The 19,663-nt window shown below is 43.9% G+C and overlaps 1 protein-coding gene across 4 annotated transcripts in view; it reads left to right on the forward strand.

Moving 5' to 3' along the window:
- gmeb2 (glucocorticoid modulatory element binding protein 2) overlaps nucleotides 1–19,663 on the forward strand; it is a 73,297-nt gene that overhangs the window by 30,368 nt on the left and 23,266 nt on the right. For all 4 annotated transcript variants that reach the window (XM_070895990.1, XM_070895993.1, XM_070895992.1 and 1 more), the window contains exons 4-8: nucleotides 9,255–9,385; nucleotides 9,987–10,090; nucleotides 10,789–10,946; nucleotides 13,152–13,223; nucleotides 13,729–13,866. In XM_070895990.1, the coding sequence (XP_070752091.1) occupies nucleotides 9,255–9,385; nucleotides 9,987–10,090; nucleotides 10,789–10,946; nucleotides 13,152–13,223; nucleotides 13,729–13,866 (603 nt within the window). The remainder of the gene's footprint in view (nucleotides 1–9,254; nucleotides 9,386–9,986; nucleotides 10,091–10,788; nucleotides 10,947–13,151; nucleotides 13,224–13,728; nucleotides 13,867–19,663) is intronic.

Genomic DNA, 19,663 nt, shown 5'->3' on the forward strand with positions numbered 1-19,663 from the left:
AAATTGATGTTTCACTCTAATTGAATTGATTACACTTTGAGCCAAATGTTTGCATTCACTGTAAAAGAAACTGCCAACTGTTTTAATTTCTCTGTTAAAATGATTCTGTGCAATCTTGTTTTCAACTGAATATGCTCTATGGTGCCTCTATTGATCAGTCAAGGAACTGCACCAGGGAGAGTTCAGAAAGCTATTCTATGGATGTAATTTCCTGGCTCGTCTGGTGTTGCCGCAGATCAGAGTTTAAGGGGAAGGATACCGAAAGGGAAATTATGTACATTTTTGTGATAAAAAAAAAAATCTTCTAAATATTAGTAGATGTATCTTCTACAGTGCTTCAGTATATGCTACAGTGCTGCAACATTATGAGGACCTAGGTTTTTATGTGGCATGGCTGCCCTCCCAGTCAGCTGATGTGAGCTTTAAAATCCTATGAGTGAGCGAATTGGTTCCACAAGGTACTCTTATCATGAAAACAACACCTTCTAAATAAAATAATCTTTCAAAATAACTGTTTCTCTCACAGCTTTTGTACTTCAGAATGGATTCTCCTACATAATGCCAGAATTAGCAATTATGCACTTGCAGAACTATTTCTAAGATTTGTGCCTTTTATTCACCATAGAAGTTTTCTAAAGAAAGAAACTTCTAAAGCAGTTGGAAATTTAGATTGGTTTCCAACTAATATTGTCTTTCTACAGATATTTTTGTAAAACGTGATTTTCTCCATATAAATAAATTGTGGAGTGCTCTCGATGCATTTATTCATCCAGGCATGCTCTTTTACTGTGAGCTGCAATAGGTATATTCATTTGCTGGTAGGCCCTTTCTGTGTTGATGCATAAAAATTGCCCATGATGCAAGCATGCCAATCTTCATTCCTTTGCTGTTCACTTGGCTAAGGAAAAGTCTTTGGATTTTTTTTTTTACATTGCTCTCACAACCAAAATAAATGACAAGAGCCAGGAAAAAGAAGGTAAATAAAGGCTGGAATTTTCTCGCTGCCGTGTGAGCGGGTTTGAAGGCGGGTCGGCAATAAAAGTTGCAGAAAATGGGAGCACGTTGGGAACGAGCTATCATCCCGCCTCCTCGCGCCTTTAACTCGGGCGCATTTCCCAGCGCGCCACAGACCCGAACGACAGAGGCGGGAGACCTAATTTAGCTCGTTAAATCCTTGTTATGAGACCTTTAACAGGGATCTTAACCAGACCTTTTGTATTTCACCGGATGACCACGGGCATCACGCAGCTCAGGAACCACTTCTGTCAAGCTGAGGCGGAAGTTTAGTGGCCATTGATCGAGGTCATTAATGCACAACGTGGAAAGCACAATAAATACTCCCACATGACACCTGCTTTCTTGCTGAAGGGAAAGGCTCTTGCTGACTCCATTTTGAGCACAGATTAATGTGTCTGCAGTTTGTAAGTCTTTTCTGCAACCTTGTAAGCCACTCTTGCCATATTGCTAGTAACTATCACACCATTGACAGATTGCTCCTCTGATCTCTAATTGACCAGCCATCTATTACATCAGCATGGGTGCTGCTTATACTGTCTCATCTTGGTCCTCAGAATCGGACCAAGATGATCCCCACCACCACCAGCACCAGCAGCAGCAGCAACAACAACACCAACGACTATCTCCTCAACGACCTGATGCTCCACAGAACAGAGGGCATCAGCATAGAGCTGACCGTGCCGGAGGCGATACCCTCAACACAGGGTATGCAGGCAGAGGATGAGCTTCCTCAACAAGACTGAGCAGCAGTGCCAAAGGAGGCTCAGGCTATCGCGCCAGGTCGTCGCAGACATTTGCAGCTTGCTGGAGCAAGACCTACAACTCCACTGGCTGTCAAAGTCACAGCGCCCTCAACTTCTTTGCTTCAGGCTCTTTCCATGGATCTGCAGCAGAAATTTTATAGCATCTCGCAGTCGGCTGCCCACAGGTGCATCACACAGGTCACTGATGCCATGCTTAACGTCAGCCAATGATGTACATTTTGCCACTGATGAATCCACTGTTAGTGAGTGGGTGCTCGGCTTTGCCACTCTGGTTGGCTTCCCACTGGTACAGGGCATCATCATGTGGCATTAGGGCACCCCCACATCATCCAGGAGTGTTTGTCAACCGCAAGGGCTTCCACTTCCTCAATGTTCAGCTTATCCGCAATCATAGGAAGATCATCAAGCATGTGTGTGTCAAATTCCCTGGCAGCTGCCATGACTCTTTCTACCTGTGCAAGTCCACCCTCCCTAAGCTCTTCGCACCGCCAAACAGACTTACTGGCTGGATGCTTGGAGACAAGCGGTATCCACTGAAGATGTGGCTCATGGCACCCTTGAGGACGCCAAGCAATGAGGCTCAGGTACACTATAATGAAAGCCACATGTCCAGCAGATGTGTTATAGAGGAAACCATAGGCATGCTGAAGATGCGCTTCAGATAGCTTGATAGATCTGGAGGAGCCCTTCAGTATGCACCAGACAGGGTCTCCAGAATCATCGTCATTTGCTGTGCTGCACAACACAGCGCAGCAACGTGGATTAGAGCTATATGAGGAGCAAGGCACAGAGTGCACAGCCTCTTCAGGGGAGGAGGAGGAGGAAGAGCATCATCCAGAAGACGAGGAGGAAGAACAGGAGCAGGGTGAACCTGTGGTCCAGATGCGAGCAGCACCGGAGCACATTGCAGCCCAAGAGATCATAGCCAGATTTACTTAACTTCCTGCATTGTACCCATATGGCTGCCACATGGTGTGCTAAGTCTCCCCCCCCCCCCCCGGCTAACAACACCATAAAGCATCCCTACAATGACCAAGCCATTCCTTTCACACTGACCCCCATCATTCACTCCAACTCACAAAGCCACTTCCAAAGTAGCAGACAAAAATAGACATGACTGGAAAATGGTGAAAATAAATACTTTTATATGTATCATAACAGTAATGGAACCTTAACAATAACACTTCTTTAAACACCCCTGTGCTTACCCTTGTGCATCTACTTTTGTGTCATCTTTCTCTTACATGTGCTTCTACGAGGTGCAAACCCTTTAGCTTCAGTAGAGATAGAGGCAGGCTGCTCACTTCCCTGCTGCGAATGTGTAGATACTTTTGGTGGAGGTCTTCTGGGTTTTGGAGCCTGTGAGGGCCCCGCTAAAGTCTGCTCCTCCTGCGACTGTGCAGGGGCAGACTCGGCCATCGAAATCCGAAGAGATGTCTGGGGCTCTGACCGAGGGTGGGGCAACGGGAGTGTAGTGTGAGCACTTTGAGCTGAGCCCCCACTTCTATACCCGCTCTCACCATCACTTCCCTGCAAGCAAGGAGCTGGAGAGCATTTTGCTGCACAGCAGTGGGGCCTTGAGAACCCAAGTTTGTGTTTAGAGCCCTCCTAGAGAGGAGGTCTATGAGCCTCTGCCATCTGTTCTCCATAGCTAGCAAGTGCTTGTGTATGTGGCGCATTAGCTGCCCCATGTAGGTGGTCATCCTTTCCATGGAACAGCACATTGTTGCCACCGCCTGCAAGATGGTGGTGCTCATGTTGGAGACGGACTCCTCCATTCTCTGCACATTTGCAGACATCGCGGCTGCAAAACCTGCCAGAGCCTCCTGTATTTCTTGCTGCCCCTTCAGCATCACCCTCTTTCTCAATGGCCCCCGAGGCTCAGCGTCTGCAGGCAGCTGAGCAGAGCTTGGAGCGTCCTGCACCCTCTGACGAGGAGTCTTCAATGCTGTCCCTGTCTCCACCATCTCCTCTTGCTCATTTGTGAGACACCAGGTGACAACACTATTCTATCTCGCGTGGGACTCACCGAGGTGTGCGTATCTGTGCGGTGCTAGGTGTGCTTGGGTCTGGTGACGGTGCACCCTCAGAGGCTAGAGGCTGCTCTGAGGAGTCATCTTCCTTCTCCATCTAGACAGTGGGTTGGGGGCCTCTTGATGGACCAATTGGACAGTAAAGAGATGATTTAGAAATATCCTATTAAGAATGGTTAACGATACCATTATGCACATTTTTAAAAGTTCGTTCTGTGGTGTGGGCATCACTGGCAAGGCCAGCATTTATTGCCCATCCCAATTTGCCTTTGAGAAGGTGGTGGTAAGCCACCTTCTTTAACCGCTGCAGTCCTTGTGGTGAAGGTACTCCCATTGTGCTGTTTGGGAGGGATTTCCAGGATTTTGACCCAGTGACGATGAAGGAATGGCGATATATTTCCAAGTCACGGTGGTGTGTAACTTGGAGAGTAACTTGCAGGTGATGGTGCCCTTGTCCTTCTAGGTGGCGGGTAGCGGGTTTGGGAGGTGGTGCTGAAGAAACCTTGACGAATTGCTGCAATGCATTTTGTAGATGGTACACACTGCAACCACGGCGCGCCGGTGGTGGAGGGAGTGAATGTTCAAGGTGGGAGATGAGGTGCCAATCAAGCAGGCTGCTTTGTCCTGGATGGTGTCGAGTTTGATTGAGTGTTGTTGGAGGTGCACTCATCCAGGCAAGTGGAGAGTATTCCATCACACTCCTGACTTGTGTCTTGTAGATGGTGGAAAGGCTTTGGGGAGTCAGGAGGTGAGACACTCGCCGCAGAATACCCAGCCTCTGACCCACTCTTGTTGACACAGTTCTTATGTGGCTGATCCAGTTAAGTTTCTGGTCAGTGATGGTTGGGGATTTGGCAATGGAAATGCCATTGAATATCAAGGGGAGGTGGTTAGACTCTCGCTTGTTGGAGATGGTCATTGCCTCGCACTTGTCTGGCACGAATGTTACTTGTCCCTTATCAGCCCAAGCCTGAATGTCGTTCAGGTCTTGCTGCATGCAATGAGTTGCAAATGGAACTGAACACTGCAATCATCAGCGAACATCCCCACTTCTGACCTTATGATGGAGGGAAGGTCATTGATGAAGCAGCCGAAGATGGTTGGACCTAGGACACTGCCCTGAAAAACTCCTGCAGCGATATCCTGGGGCTGGGATGATTGAGTTCCAACAGTCACAACCATCTTCCTTTGTGCCAGGTATGACTCCAGCCAGTTGAGAGTTTTCCTCCTGATTCCCATTCACATCAGTTTTGCTAGGGCTCCTTGGATGCTACACTCAGTCAAATGCTGCCTTGATGTCAAGGGCAATCACTCTGACCTCATCTCTGGAATTCAGCTCTTCTGTCCATGTTTGGACTAAGTTGTAATGAGGTCTGGAGTCGAGTGGTCCTGGCGGAACCAAAACTGAGCATCGGTGAGCAGGTTATTGGTGAGTAAGTGCCGCTTGATAGCACTGTCGACGAAATCTTCCATCACTTTGATGATGATTGAGAGTAGACTAATGGGGCAGTAATTGGCTGGATTGGATTTGTCCTGCACATGATGAACATTCACTGGCTGCTGACACCAGTCATCAGATGAGTGACTGCTTTATGCAATGTGGCTGTATGGGATGTAATTCTGTCACCAGGTTGCTGAGAGGTCTCCCTCTCTCCATCTCCCACTGCCAGCAACTCTGAAATCTTGAGACCTCCAGAACCACCTCCTCTGTTGCAATTAAATGCTGAAGGATGGAGCGCCACCTGCAGTTCTCTCCCTGTAGTTGTGTGCTCTCTTCGGCAAGCATGGAAAGAAGAGCAGTGTGAGAGAGTGATGACATGAGTGTAAGGATTGTGTGGCTTACATCTGTAGGGGGTGACTATAAGGGTGCGTGGTGCCAATGCCAACTGGCCTCCTTCTGTGGTGTTAGTTGGTGTGATTGCTTGAGGATGAGGGTGAGTCAGATGGGGATGTGAGTATGTACATAGAGAGAGAAGTGGAAGGTATGTTGGTGTGAGTAATGATGTGCAGGAGTTGGCTTGGGAAGGCAGAATGATGGGGATGTGGTGACAGACACTTCAGGGTGAAGGTGAGTGTGGCATTGTACTCACCTTTCCTGATCATTGAAACCCTTCCGGCACTGAGCCAGGTCCGCCTCACGACATCCCTGCTGCTGGACTCGTCAGCAATTTGGAGCCAGGTGCTTTTGATCTGGGGGAGATATCTTCCGCCCATCAGCAGGGAAGTGGACCTCCCTGCATGCTCTGACTCCCTCGACAAAAATATGTAGGAAGTCGTCAGAAAAACGATGCACCCTCTGCCTTTGGGAAACCGTTTTTCTATTTCTGCACAACAAGACACTCCTCTCCCATCCTCTCTCCGCACTCCTACATGAGCCTTCAAATGCGATGTGGCCAAGGCTGCTTTAAATATCCCTGCCGGAAATGAGTCATCGATGGCGTCATCAGACCCGCGCCATTTAATAGGGCCAGAAAAATCGCATGTTGGCCTTAATTGAGGCCGTTACGTTAAAATTGCTCTGAGGAGCGGGTTGATCAATACAGCGCGGTATTGACATGCTACACGCACCTGACCCGACTCGGTAAGAATTTTTTTACAAAAACAAATACTGTTGGTTTAGGTAGAAAATGTAAAATTAAGTAGAAAGGAAGAGACAATGGGGGAACAACAAAGCAAGCATAGTTGTCGTGTTATAAGAAGATATACTTTTTTGTAGCCCTTGTGAGAGATATTCCAGTTTTCATTACTGACTTATTAATGCTTCGTATTAGTGCCACTGTGCATAAACATAAATTTTAAGAGACCGTTACCTCTTTGTGATAGCTAGCAATCTAAGGGTTAAAATACCTTGCATTGTTTCCTGTGCTGAAAATACACGCATTATACTTAGAATGTGCGTAATTGCTAATGAGTACTGAAAAGGGGAGCCTCTGTATTTTGAATTGTAGCCATTTTCTGTTTGAACAGATATTGTCCAAGAGAGTTGTGTATCATATTTATTTTAATAATTTTGCTCATATAATCTTTTTATCACATACAATATTCTCAGAGAGTTAATTTAATCACATTTGAACAGTATAGTGTGATTAAATGACTTTTTTTATAGCTTCTTGGGTTATACTGACAAAGGAATATATGTGTATGATGCCGTTTGTAGAAGCCTATTAAGCAGCTTTCCCCCCTGTATAATCCCCATGGTGTGGTATCTCTTTCCTTCAGTAACTGGTTTAACTCAAATATATCGCTAGCTGCCATTCTCCATGGGAGAAAGTAATTCTTTGAGAATTGGAGCATAGTAAGTCTGTAATTTGCACTCTTCATAAGCAGCATGGAAAAAAACCAGTTCCAGTCATAATCAGATCATTTTCAATTTCAGTATGAAGTCATATTATTGAGGAATCACTTTATTTTTGAGCTAACAGTCCAGTTTTAGTGACTTAGTAGAAAGGATTTTTTGCACTTATTCTTAAAATGGAAATGGTGAACTCCACCTTTTGGTGTATCTAGTGTCTGTGCTGTCAGGGTCCATATAACCTTTAACATTTTGCAAAATCTTACCAGCAATTCTGGGTACATCTTTGGTTGTTTGTTTAAGTAATTGCACAAAAATTTGCCCCTGAAAGGTGTGGTATTACCCTCTTTTTAAAATGTAGTCCATTGATCCTGACTCTTGCCCATATGTCAGGATTTTGCCGTAATAAAATATTATCTGAACGCATCAATACTTTATAAAGATTTGTAATGGGAAAAGACAATCTGCTGCTTTTAGTGCTCCCACCAGTGCTGACATTATGGCACAAGTTACCCAAATTCATTTGCTACCTTGTTTTTTAACCCGATGTTTGGATATTTTTTCTCAATTTATCTGGTATTTGAACCTGGATTTTCTGGTTTTTCACCTGCTGAATGTGGCATCTAAGTGGCTGTATTTTAGGCTGCCCAGTTTTGGACTTCGGGTTGTGGCTTATTCATACTATCTTGCTTTCCGAAGTAGTATATTGGCTGTCCAACCAATTTCAGGCCTCAACTCAACCGCCCCCATTTGCCTTCCTTGGTGACTGGTGTTGACTCACCTGAAGGGATGTCACAGAAGATCTAGTAATATATTAAAATGTTAAAATACTTGAATAATTCACGTAGTCTAAATCTCTTCTGCATTACAGTGGGCTCAAAATTAGCCCATTCCGATTTTTGGCACACTCACTCGAGTTGCGCAGCTTTTCTACGTTTCCAAGTGCCGAAAAAAGACGCCCCGACTTTGGCCGCTGTCTGGCCTCTCCTGGATCTTCGCGCCACGTGGCCAGTCAAGTCGGGGGCGGAGCCAGCGCCCCGTGCTGAAAACAGTGCCGGGACGTCTGCACATGCATGTTGGAGTGTGCGCGCATACGCAGTAGCTCCTCGCCCCCAGCATCTCTGTGTGCATCCCGCCCCTATCCCAGGCCAAGTGGCCTCCCACACAGGCCGGCCTGCTGCCTTCCCGGGCTGAAGATGAAGGTAGGACTTACTTACTTCTATTTTTTATTTGGATATTTTGAAAAAATTATATAAATATGTTTTGTCTCTTGTGAATAATGGTGACCATTTGTCAAGCCTATTCACCTGGTGCTATTCTGAAAGAAGAACATAAATGATGGAGGAACACTGAGGGAATATCTTATTTATTGAAGTGACTTTATTTACATAATATGGGCTCAATTTTGGCCCACTAAAATCATTGCAAACAAATAGTTGTTTAAATTAGTTGTGAGATTAGGGCAATTTAATTCTTTTATTTCTTTTATTTTTGTAGTTTAAGCTTCCATGTTGTATAGTAAATTAACTTTGCGAAGTTTGTCATATGATGTCCTGTATAGCTATTTGATCCTATTCACATTCTTTAGTCAAGTCATTAAATTCTGCTGGCCTCCGATGTACCTACCTGCGCTGATTTCTTAACTCTCCAAGGGTTTTCTGAAGTGGCCACATGCGCTGGCCTAAGTAGATTTGGAGTAACTATTAGCTGGCCAAAGTGTCCTAAATGGCCAAAACTGGTGTATGTGGCTGGTAACGCCCCCTTTTGAGAAAAACTAAACTAAACTAAAAAATTCGTAACAAACTCACTTACACTGGCGCAAATTGAATGTGCAAAATAGGGATTTTTAAGATACGCCAGAAAAATCAAGTTGCTCCAAAAAAGAATGGAGCAACTCCTGGCCAATTTTGAGCCCAGCATTACTATCATCAAACATCTGATTTTCATGCAGGCTGCAGTACAAAGCTACATTGTTGTCTGGTAACTTGGAATGGTGGTGAGAGCCAATCTTTGTACACTGGCTAGTGTAGTGGAAGTGAACGCTGAACCAGTTTCCTAACCTGAAGTGACCTGTATTCTCCTCTCTACAGGAGTAACATTTTCCACAGTTTGTTCAATTATAAATGTTTATTTGCTTTCTCTTTATAGAGGTGAAAGTTGGTGATGACGAAGATAATTTAGAGCCAGAAATCATTTATCCTATAACCTGTGGAGAAAGTAAAGCTAACCTTATTTGGAAGAAGTTTGTTTGTCCTGGTATCAACATAAAATGTGTGCAGGTGGGTGATCTGTTCTGTACAACACTTTGTACAAAACCTAGTTTTTATGTAGTGAAGGGGTGGGTAAATAGAAAATTGAATCCTTCTATTAGCTGGACCAATAAGGAAGCTGACTGTAGAGTAAGTGGTGGTTGAGCTGGTAGCACCAACAGCTAGTGCCATACAGTCAACTCTGGAGATTAGTTCCACAGTGCCCTTTCCTGTTTTGAGTTCCCAGCAAGTTTGGTCCCTAATCATGGAGGGAGTAAAAATCTAATGAAGATTCATTAATGTACCATTGTTACATGCCTTCTTTCACTTGGTATTGGTGGAAACCTGAGAGCAGATTATCTGCTCTTCCTACTTTTCTCCCTATTCAGTCTCACTGGTTTGTGTATCTTCTGCACAAAGTGGTCAGACCTTATGGGAAGGAACGTAGAGAGAACACATGCGATACCCTCACAGGAATTATGAGTTTGGGGAGGTCCATTGCTACAGTACATTGGTAGAACTATAGAAGATTACAGCACAAAAGGAGGCAATTCGGCTCATGTATGTTTGTGCGGACTCTTTTGCAAGAACAATCCAATATCTAATTTGCAGTGTCTATTTTTCTTTCTAGTTTGACAATCAACTTATAAGCCCCAAAGAGTTTGTGAATCTAGCTGGAAAATCTACATTGAAAGACTGGAAGAGAGCAATCCGTTTGAATGGTGTCATGCTGAGGTTTGAGCTACACCATTACTGTTCTCATAGAAAGTTTGAATTGCATTATTATTGTGATTTCAAAATCTAAATAAGAATAAGCAAATTTTAATGATCAGTCTTAAAATGGAAGTACGTTGCCTAGAGAATTGATTCACGCCAAGATCTAGGAGCGAAGGTGGTTTTATCCTCACTTGGGTCAGTGGCACTTGACCAGAGATGAATCTGTTGGATGCATCTGAATACTGGTTTGATATCCAGCGGGGATAATTGTGTCCAATGGATGACCAATGGGCCCATCCCCACCTTCACCCTAAAAGGGAAGGTGGGGTTCTTTAGCCTCGGTTGCGGCCCAGCTAGGATAAGGATCTCCGAAGATAAAAACAATGAGGATGACAGTGGGAAACCACCTCAGCTACTGTTCCCTAGTAAATGGCTCAAGAATCTCGTGTGTAAGATTTGAGTTAGGACGTGCTCTCGGGCAGAACACAATGGATGGCTGGACCTCATGCAGCTAATATGTAATTCAGGAGAGGACAAATAGCCATAAGTGTATAGAAGCTCCAAGAGCCTGTCTACTAGTATAGTGGTGGACTGTAGTAGATCACAATACAGAAGTTGTGACCTGAGATGTCATCTGTTTCTGGTTGATAATGCATATTTATAATTTTCAGATGCAACTTGTTAACTGAATCTGTTCTATTTATACTTCACTAAAGAAAAATCATGGATTCAGGAGAATTGGATTTCTACCAGCATAGTAAAGTGTGTTCCAATACTTGTCGTAGTACAAAAATCGATCTTTCCAGTGCCAGATCATCTTTGAGCAGCCAACAATCAACAGAGTACATCGCAATGACTCCTGTTATAGCTGATGGTAACACATTTACTTTATTATTATCTATGCAATTTTTGTGTGCCGAAAGTCAAATTGAATAAGAGATGATTTCTGCTAAGAAGCAAGTATTAGTTTGGCTCAGTTGGTGGCACTCGCATCTCTGAGTTAAAGTGTGTTCAAATGCCGCTCCAGGAGTGAAGAACGTAATCTAGGCTGACACTTGCTGGAAGTGCTATCTTTAGATGAGATATTAAATATGACTGTTCAGGTGGATGTAAAAGATCTGATGACACTTTTTAAAGAAGATAAGAGAGTTCTTCCAGTATGCTGGTCAACATACTTTACTCGGCTAACACCGCTAACAACAGACTAACTGGCCGTTCATCTCCATTACTGATCGTGGGGGCTTGCTAGGGCACTGTGTTTGCCTATAAAACATCAGTGGCTGCAAGCAAAAATAATTAATTGGGTGTGAAGTGCCTTTAGATGTCTTGAGGGTGTGATAAGGTGATCTAGCAATGAATGGGGAAAATGTTTGGTTTTGAAAAAGCATAAGAGTGGTTTTGTGTGCACTGTTGAATTAGTGGATGCCCAACACTCCAACACTCACTTCTCCCTAATTCCCCAAACCATGACCTTTTTATTTTTGCTGAAGTTCTGTAGAGTATGAGTAAAAGTATGGTACTTGCTGACCAGTATGACCAGTATACATGGGGTTTAATGTTAATCCCCTTCACCCCCGCCCCCCCCCCACCCATCCTGACCAGCGGGAAAGAGTCGGGGGTTCAAAATTTAATATTGCGTAACGCGACCCCAACCTGCTGCAAACGTGCCTGCCGTCATTTTTACGGGACGGGTTGCGTGGCATGCTTGTCCCGCTCTCAAATGATGGGACACTTCATTATAATATTTAAATCAAGCTTCTACATGCAGTTGGGAGTCAGATTAAAATTTAACGCTGGGTGGCCCGATTTCCCAAGGCTCGGGAAACCCGCCAGCTAAATAGAGAGGGGAGCAACGGATCAAGCAGTTAAGTACTTTGTATAGTACTGCTTGTGAGCAGGAGTGCTCCCCCCAGCACCTCCAGCAAACCTGCTGAATTTTCCCCCCTTTTGCACCACGATCTCTCCCTCCGGATTGCCGGTCCGACCCCCGCTTTCTGCCCCGCGATCGTTCCCAATTGGTGTGGACTGTTCTCAACAGGCCCCGGCTGTGGCCTTCTGCCGCTGGCATTTCCGCCCAACAGACGACCAGGTCCTGCGATTAAATCCCGTGCCTGGGATTTCCGGGTCCCCCACTCCACCACTCCCTTGCTGCCGCACTCCCTCCCGCCTCTCTAAATATCGGGGCTATGGTCTCCACCTGCAAAAAGTTGAAAGGGGGTCAGATTGAGGTAAATTGTTGCACATGCTATACCCCTCCCACTTGCATAAATGGAACTTTAAATTTGTGGTAGTGCTGGAGAAACGATGGTGTAGAAAGCATAACCATGCCCATGTTCTGTACATGGCCAAAATGTTGGACAGCAGTTATTTTATAGTGAATTAAAAAAATTATACAGCTCATTGACTTCTGGGACCCTTCTTAGTAACCTCAGGGAATGCCAATATGGGAAGACTTAAATTTTTTCCTTGCTGTAGTCCAGGATTGCATCCCACTCCTGTAGGATGCAATTGTGGAGGCAGGTTCTCCCACCATGTACTGTAGAAAATGACTCCATACAAAAAAGTATCTTGCTCACTGAGGCTCAACCTGGACAGGTTTTCAGGATTGGGTCTCCATTCCTACTTACTGATATCAACAGATAGCTACACCCAAAACAGGACAGAATGACATCTCACAATCAGTAAAACGGGAGTCACAAGGATGCTGTAAAAGGCCAAATAATCAGCCCAAGAATACCTTCCTTTTCTCTTTCCCCACACCCCCATTCAAAGGAAGCACTATTTGCAAAAACTGTCACCCATAATATATTGTACCAAACTATTTAATGTATAATGTCTAAAGCAGTGTAGGTTATGTGCTATATTTAATATACTGTAAAAATCTGTCAAATGGCACAAAAATTTTCCAGCATTGATGAGGGGAAACAAAAAAGAGAGGGACATTAAGACCAGCTGGAAATGAAATGTATTTCATTAAGTACAGGGAAATTCATCTGAATGATTCAGTGACTAATACATTATTTATTTTTCAGAAGAATACCTCAATACCTAATTCATGACTGATTACTGACTTTTTCAGTGAATGGCTCACCTGCCACATCTGGAATTGAGAGTTGCGAAGACAGTTGTGAATGGATTTCTGCAATTGGAGGTACTGAGCTTTAAAACTTGCTCAAACATGTGCACAACGAATGTCAGTCTACATATTATAAGCATTTGTACAAAGGCCATTGGCGCATAGTTGGAAAATTTAGGACTAACTGTAATATATATACGGTTCTTAAACATGTTCTACCTAGTTCTAATGATTCTAAAGATGGTTTGCTATAAATGTGATATTATAGCACATATAATGTGTCCTCTAAATATGTTTTTACAGAGTAGTTTATTAGGATATGGAATACTTTACCGCAAGCGATTATTAAAGCAGAGTCAATTGCAGTGCAACAGCTAAACATATGAAGCAAACTTAGATGATACAAGGACACGGGATTAGAATGGATTTTGTCAGTGGGGAAGCTAGCACAGGCACAATGCGCTGAATAGCCGCCTTCTGTTACAAAAATTCTGCGTTTGATTGTGAATGGAATGGTTGGGTTCTCTAAATGTATTTATTCATGCTATTATTCATTTTGTTATCTTTTGTCAAACTAAAGAGGATACCTTCACATTTTGGCGTGGATTAAAAGAAGCAGGTTTGCTGGAAGAGGTCATACAGGAGTTTCAGCAAGATGTGCAAGGTACTCTGAAAGGCCTTCAACAAAGATTGCATCAGCCTCCTCTTCAAGTTGGCGGTGAGTACATCATATCTTTCAAAGCATTTTTGTTAAAAACTTAAAAGAAAAAATTAAATGATAAAATTCTAACAGCACACATCAATTTCTTTTTAAAAAGTGAGTAAAATGACAGTTCACATTCTAAGGAATACATTTAGTAAGATATAAACTAAAACGTGACGTCACAGGGCAGATTTTCCTGTTCTTGTACCAGGGTGCAGTGCATCGAGAAAAATTGGGCGGGAAGATCGCATAAGGGGGAGGCTGCTAGATATTCCATCCATTTGAAGTACAGGTGTAATCTTCTCCAGCTGATTATCCTCTCAGAACTAACCCCAGTTGCAGCAATAGGCAAATCTGGCCCCACAATTAGAGAGACTAGGAAAAGGGCATTTTCTTTTGTTATGCCTTTCGGTATCTAAACTTTAGCTTGTCCTTGTAGGCAGCGTTCCTAACCTTGCTTTCTTTGACAGATTGTAGTGTGGAAAGAAGTCAACAGGTAGGTATGAACACAGAAACACAGCGAGACATACACAAACCAGGCAGATATTGGGAGCAAAGAAAGGAAGCAAATCAACAATATAATTATACATGAACGACAGAAGCATTGGGAATAAGATGCCAGAATGGGAGGTTGTGACAGTAGAGAACTATACTGAAGGAATATCCAAAACATGCCTGACCTCGGAGGATTGCAATACATAAAACATGCAGGAGTACTGAGTGTTGAGAAAAGACAAATACACAGGAGTGGAGGTAGTGTAACCTTAAAAGAGGTTAATAATATAGAAGGTGGTAAGTTACTCAATGAACCATTCTGATTAGACACTTTTAATCTGAAAAGGGCAAAGTTAACACTTGGGGTATGCAACAAAGCCAGTGAGCAAAAAGAATGATAGTTTGCTCTATATGAAGAGATAATAAGAACATAAGAAATAGGAACAGGAGTAGACCATTCGGCCTCTCGAGCCTGCTCCGCCATTCAATAAGATCATCTGATCTTCTACCTCAACACTTTCCTGCACCATCCCCATATCCCTTGATTCCCTTAATATCGAAAAATCTATTGATCTCTGTCTTGAATTTACTCAACAAGTGAACCTCCACAGCCCTCTGGGGTAGAGAATTCTAAAGGTTCACCACCCTCTGAGTGAAGAAATTTCTCCTCATCTCAGTCCTAAATGGCCGACCCCTGATTCTGAGACTGTGACCCCTGGTTCTAGACTCCCCAGCCAGGGGGAAACATCCTCCCTGCATCTACCCTGTCAAGCCCTGTAATAATTTTGTGTTTCAATGAGATTACCTCTCATTCTTCTAAACTCTAGAGAATATAGGCCTAGTCTACTCAATCTCTCCTCAAAGGACAATCCCCCCCCCATCCCAGGAATTAGTCTGGTGAACCTTCATTGCACTCCCTCTATGGCAAGTATATCCTTCCTTAGGTAAAGAGACCAAAACTGTACACAATACTCCAGGTGTGGTCTCACCAGGGCCCTTTATAATTGCAGTAAAATGTCTTTACTCTTATACAGAAGGAAAAAGGGAGAGAGAGGGAGGGAGGGGGATAGGTAATCACTCACCAAGCTCGTCGCAGTGTTTTGTGGGTTGTGCTGGTGACCAGGTCGGAATATTCGAACGGCGATGGGACAGCTTTGGCCGCCACCTGTCCGCTGATGTGGCAATGTCCGCTAACAGGTATGCCTTGACCTCATTGCAGATCTGGAAGGAGAGTTCTTATACTCACATCCTCTTGTATTAAAAGTGAACATACCATTTGCTTTCTTAATTGCATGGTGTGCCTGCATGTTAACTTTCAGTGATTGGTGTACAAAGACACCCAGGTCCCTCTGTACACCAACATTTCCCAATCTCTCAGCATTTAAAATATATTCTGCTTTTCTATTTTTCCTACCAAAGTGGATAACTTCACATTTCTCCAAATTATATTAAATTTACCATGTCTTGCCCACTCACTTAACCTGTCTATATCCCCTTGAAGCCTCTTTGCATCATCCTCACAACTTACATTCCCATCCAGCTTTGCATCATCAGCAAACTTGGATATATTACATTTCGTCCCCTCATCCAAATCATTGATATAGATTGTGAATAGCTGAGGCCCAAGCACTGATCTTTGCGTCACCCCACTAGTTACAGCCTGCCAACCTGAAAATGACCCGTTTATTCCTACTCTCTGTTTTCTGTCCGTTAACCAATCCTCAATCCATGCTAGTATATTTACAATCTATATTAACAACTTGGAAGAAGGGACTGAGTGTAATGTAGCCAAGTTTGTTGATGATACAAAGATGGGAGGAAAAGCAATGTGTGAGGAGGACACAAAAAATCTGCAAAAGGGCATAAACAGGCTAAGTGAGTGGGCAAAAATTTGGCAGATGGAGTATAATGTTGGAAAATGTGAGGTCATGCATTTTGGCAGAAAAAATCTAAGGGCAAGTTATTATTTAAATGGAGAAAGATTGCAAAGTGCCGCAGTGCAGTGGGACCTGGGGGTACTTGTGCATGAAACACTAAAGGTTAGTATGCAGGTACAGCAAGTGATCAGGAAGGCCAATGATATCTTGGCCTTTATTGCAAAGGGGATGGAGTATAAAAGCAGGGAAGTCTTGCTACAGCTATATAAGGTATTGTTGAGGCCACATCTGGAATACTGCATGCAGTTTTGGTTTCCATATTTATGAAAGGATATACTTGCTTTGGAGGCAGTTCAGAGAAGGTTCACTAGGTTGATTCTGGGAATGAGGGGGCTGACTTATGAGGAAAGGTGAGTAGTTTGGGCCTCTACTTATTGGAATTCAGAAGAATGAGAGGTGATCTTATCGAAACATATAAGATTATGAGGGGGCTTTATAAGGTGGATTCAGAGAGGATGTTTCCACTGATGGGGGAGACTAGAACTAGAGAGCATGAAATTAGAATGAGGGGCCGCCCATTTAAAACAGAGATGAGGAGAAATTTCTTCTCTCAGAGGGTTGTAAATCTGTGGAATTCGCTGCCTCAGAGAGCTGTGGAAGCTGGGACATTGAATAAATTTAAGACAGAAATAGACAGTTTCTTAACTGATAAGGAGATAAGCGGTTACGGAGAGCGGGTGGGGAAGTGGAGCTGAGTCCATGATCAGATCAGCCATGATCTTATTGAATGGCGGAGCAGGCTTGAGGGGCCGTATGGCCTACTCCTGATCCTATTTCTTATGTTCTTATGTTCTTATTACCCCCAGTTCCATGAGCCCTAATTTTGTTTAATAACCTTTTGTGTGGCACCTTATCGAATGCCTTCTGAAAATCCAAATACACCACATCCACTGGCTCCTTCTTATCTATTCTGTTAGTTACAACCTCAGCTAAGAAGGGTGTGTGAAAGCAGGAACATTTGGGCGACTTCAGTCAACCAAATATGAATTGCGAATACCAAAGTAACTTGGAGTTCAATTTGGGAAACGTAACACATGGCTGCTTCATGACCCACAGCAACAGGGAAGCCATGGGAACTAGTGCAAATCCTGACTTGGTAATAGTAACTGACCCAGACGATATACAGGAACTGGAAGTCGTGGCACCCTTGGGTGGTAGTGACTACAGAATGATCAAGTTTAATATGATCTGAGACTCAAATGCTGAGAAGCAGGGGGAAAGTATGTAATTTTGGAAGGGCTAACTTCAAACAAAGTAGGTAATTGCTTAAACAAATTGATTTAAGGATTTTGTTCTGCAACATTTCAGTAGAGGACAAATGGAATGCCATGAGAGACATAATGCTGATCATGCAGGAGAAATATTTAATTCACATCAGCAAGCATACACTAAACAGGAGTGATCCAAAATAAATTAACAAATTAATCAGACTGAATTGAAAGGAAAGACAACTTCTACAAATCCTACAGGGAGCGGCGAGGGAGATTCTTTGGGATAAATATAGCAACATGCAGAAAGATGTTGAGAGGCAGATCAGAGGGGTGGAGAGGCTTAAAAAAAATACCTTCAGATGAAAAACATCATTGTAAAATTCTTTCAGTACTTTTAACAGTAAAAGGGAAGATGTGGGTACCATAAAGGGTGCAAACAATACTAAAACACCAGAGTAGCAATAATTTAAGTAAACTTTTATATCAATGTCATGGAAATCTGAAACAGCCTAAAAACATTCAAAACAAATAAGTTCCTACTTGACCTACCTTCTTGACTTTTTTTGAGGCAGTGACATCCTAAGTGGATAGCGGAAAGCCTTACAATGTCATGCCCCTGGACTTCCAAAGAAGCATTGTTGGCTGCAGGATATAAAACAGCATGTATTAGTTAAAAGACATATGTCAGCTAAGTGAGGTGCTTGGGATCAGTCATAGGGCCCCTACTGTTTCTTATTTACATCAATGAATTGGATTCAGAAACACAACATTTGCAGATGGTACCAAATTAATTGAGGCCGCAGTTCAGAAAATGTAGAATGAGCTGGATATGATTTATATTAATGGCTGGAACAAAGCCAGATTAAATTTAATATGGACAAGTTTTAAGTATTGCACATAGAAAAAATGAACAGCACATACTCCATGAATAGTGTTAAAATAGGTCTGGATAAAATTGAAGGTCAAGTAGATTTGGCGTTCAGCATGTCTAATCACAGCAGAGCAACAATCAACAACTGGAAGCAGACATTTTGTATCGAACTTTCTTTGTGACATCATCAATTTCCATTCCACTGACATTATGAGTGGAACAGTTAGCTGAAGGCTGTTCACCATTCTCAATTTATTATTCTATTGGTGTAGAACTTAAGAGGGAGGGTTCGGCACAAAGTTATAGTTATGGACGCGTTACTTTGCAACAGCTAAAGCTCCGGTTGGGCCCTCTTGATGCTGATTAGTCCCTTTGGAGGATAAGACACACCCAGCAGTTTCTGTTTGCAAAATGTAATTCGAGCCATTCTGACTGCTGATTCCAGACAGAACAGAGCTCACTTGGAACAAGCAGAGCTCACTCTCATGGGATAAGACCTTCGCCTACTCCACCCCGCCCCCCCAAGAAATTCCTGCCCCCACCTCACCACTGCCCAAGTTCCTGACCTTTCCCCCTCCCCCCCACCCCTCCAGCACAAGTTCCTGACGTCCCCAAACCACCCAAGTTCTTGACCTTCTCCCCCTGCCCAAGTTCCTCCCCTACAGATTCATGACCACCTCCCCCCATCAAGTTGCTGATCTCTCTCTCCCCTGCCCCCCCCCCCCCCCCACCCCACCGCGCCATAGATGGGGCATTGTGTGTGGGTCATGGATTGTTAACAGGCTTATTGGGTAGGAAGTGAATAGTGACAGTGTTGTGACTTCCAGATTTTGTCCAGTCATCATCTGGATCACGGTGCCGCTCTCAACCCCCTCTTTAGACCTGAATCAGGTTCTTCGGCCATCGCCACTGTGCTATCTGTACTCTTTCTTCCCCCCCCCGGCCAAGTTCCTGACCTCCGATCTCTTCTCCACCCCCCCACCCTCGGATCCCTCCTCTCTCTCTGTCTCTCTCTCCCTCGAATCTCCTTCCCCTTCTCTCTGTCTCCCCCCTCTCGCTCCGTCTCCCTCTCGCTCTCCATCTCCCCCTCTCACCATCTCCCTCATCTCTCTCCCCCTCTTTCTCTCCCCCCCTCTTTTTCTCCCTCCGATCTTCCCCGTCTCTCTCTCTCCCCATCTCCACCCCCCCCCCCCGCCCCAGTCTCTTTATCTCCGATCTCCCCTGTCTCTCTCTCTCGCAGTCTCCCTACCCTCTCCCCCCAGTCTCTCTCCGATCTCCCCCGTCTCTCTCTCTCTCCC

This window comes from Pristiophorus japonicus, chromosome 12 (assembly GCF_044704955.1).
Source record: "Pristiophorus japonicus isolate sPriJap1 chromosome 12, sPriJap1.hap1, whole genome shotgun sequence".
NCBI lineage: Eukaryota > Metazoa > Chordata > Chondrichthyes > Pristiophoridae > Pristiophorus > Pristiophorus japonicus.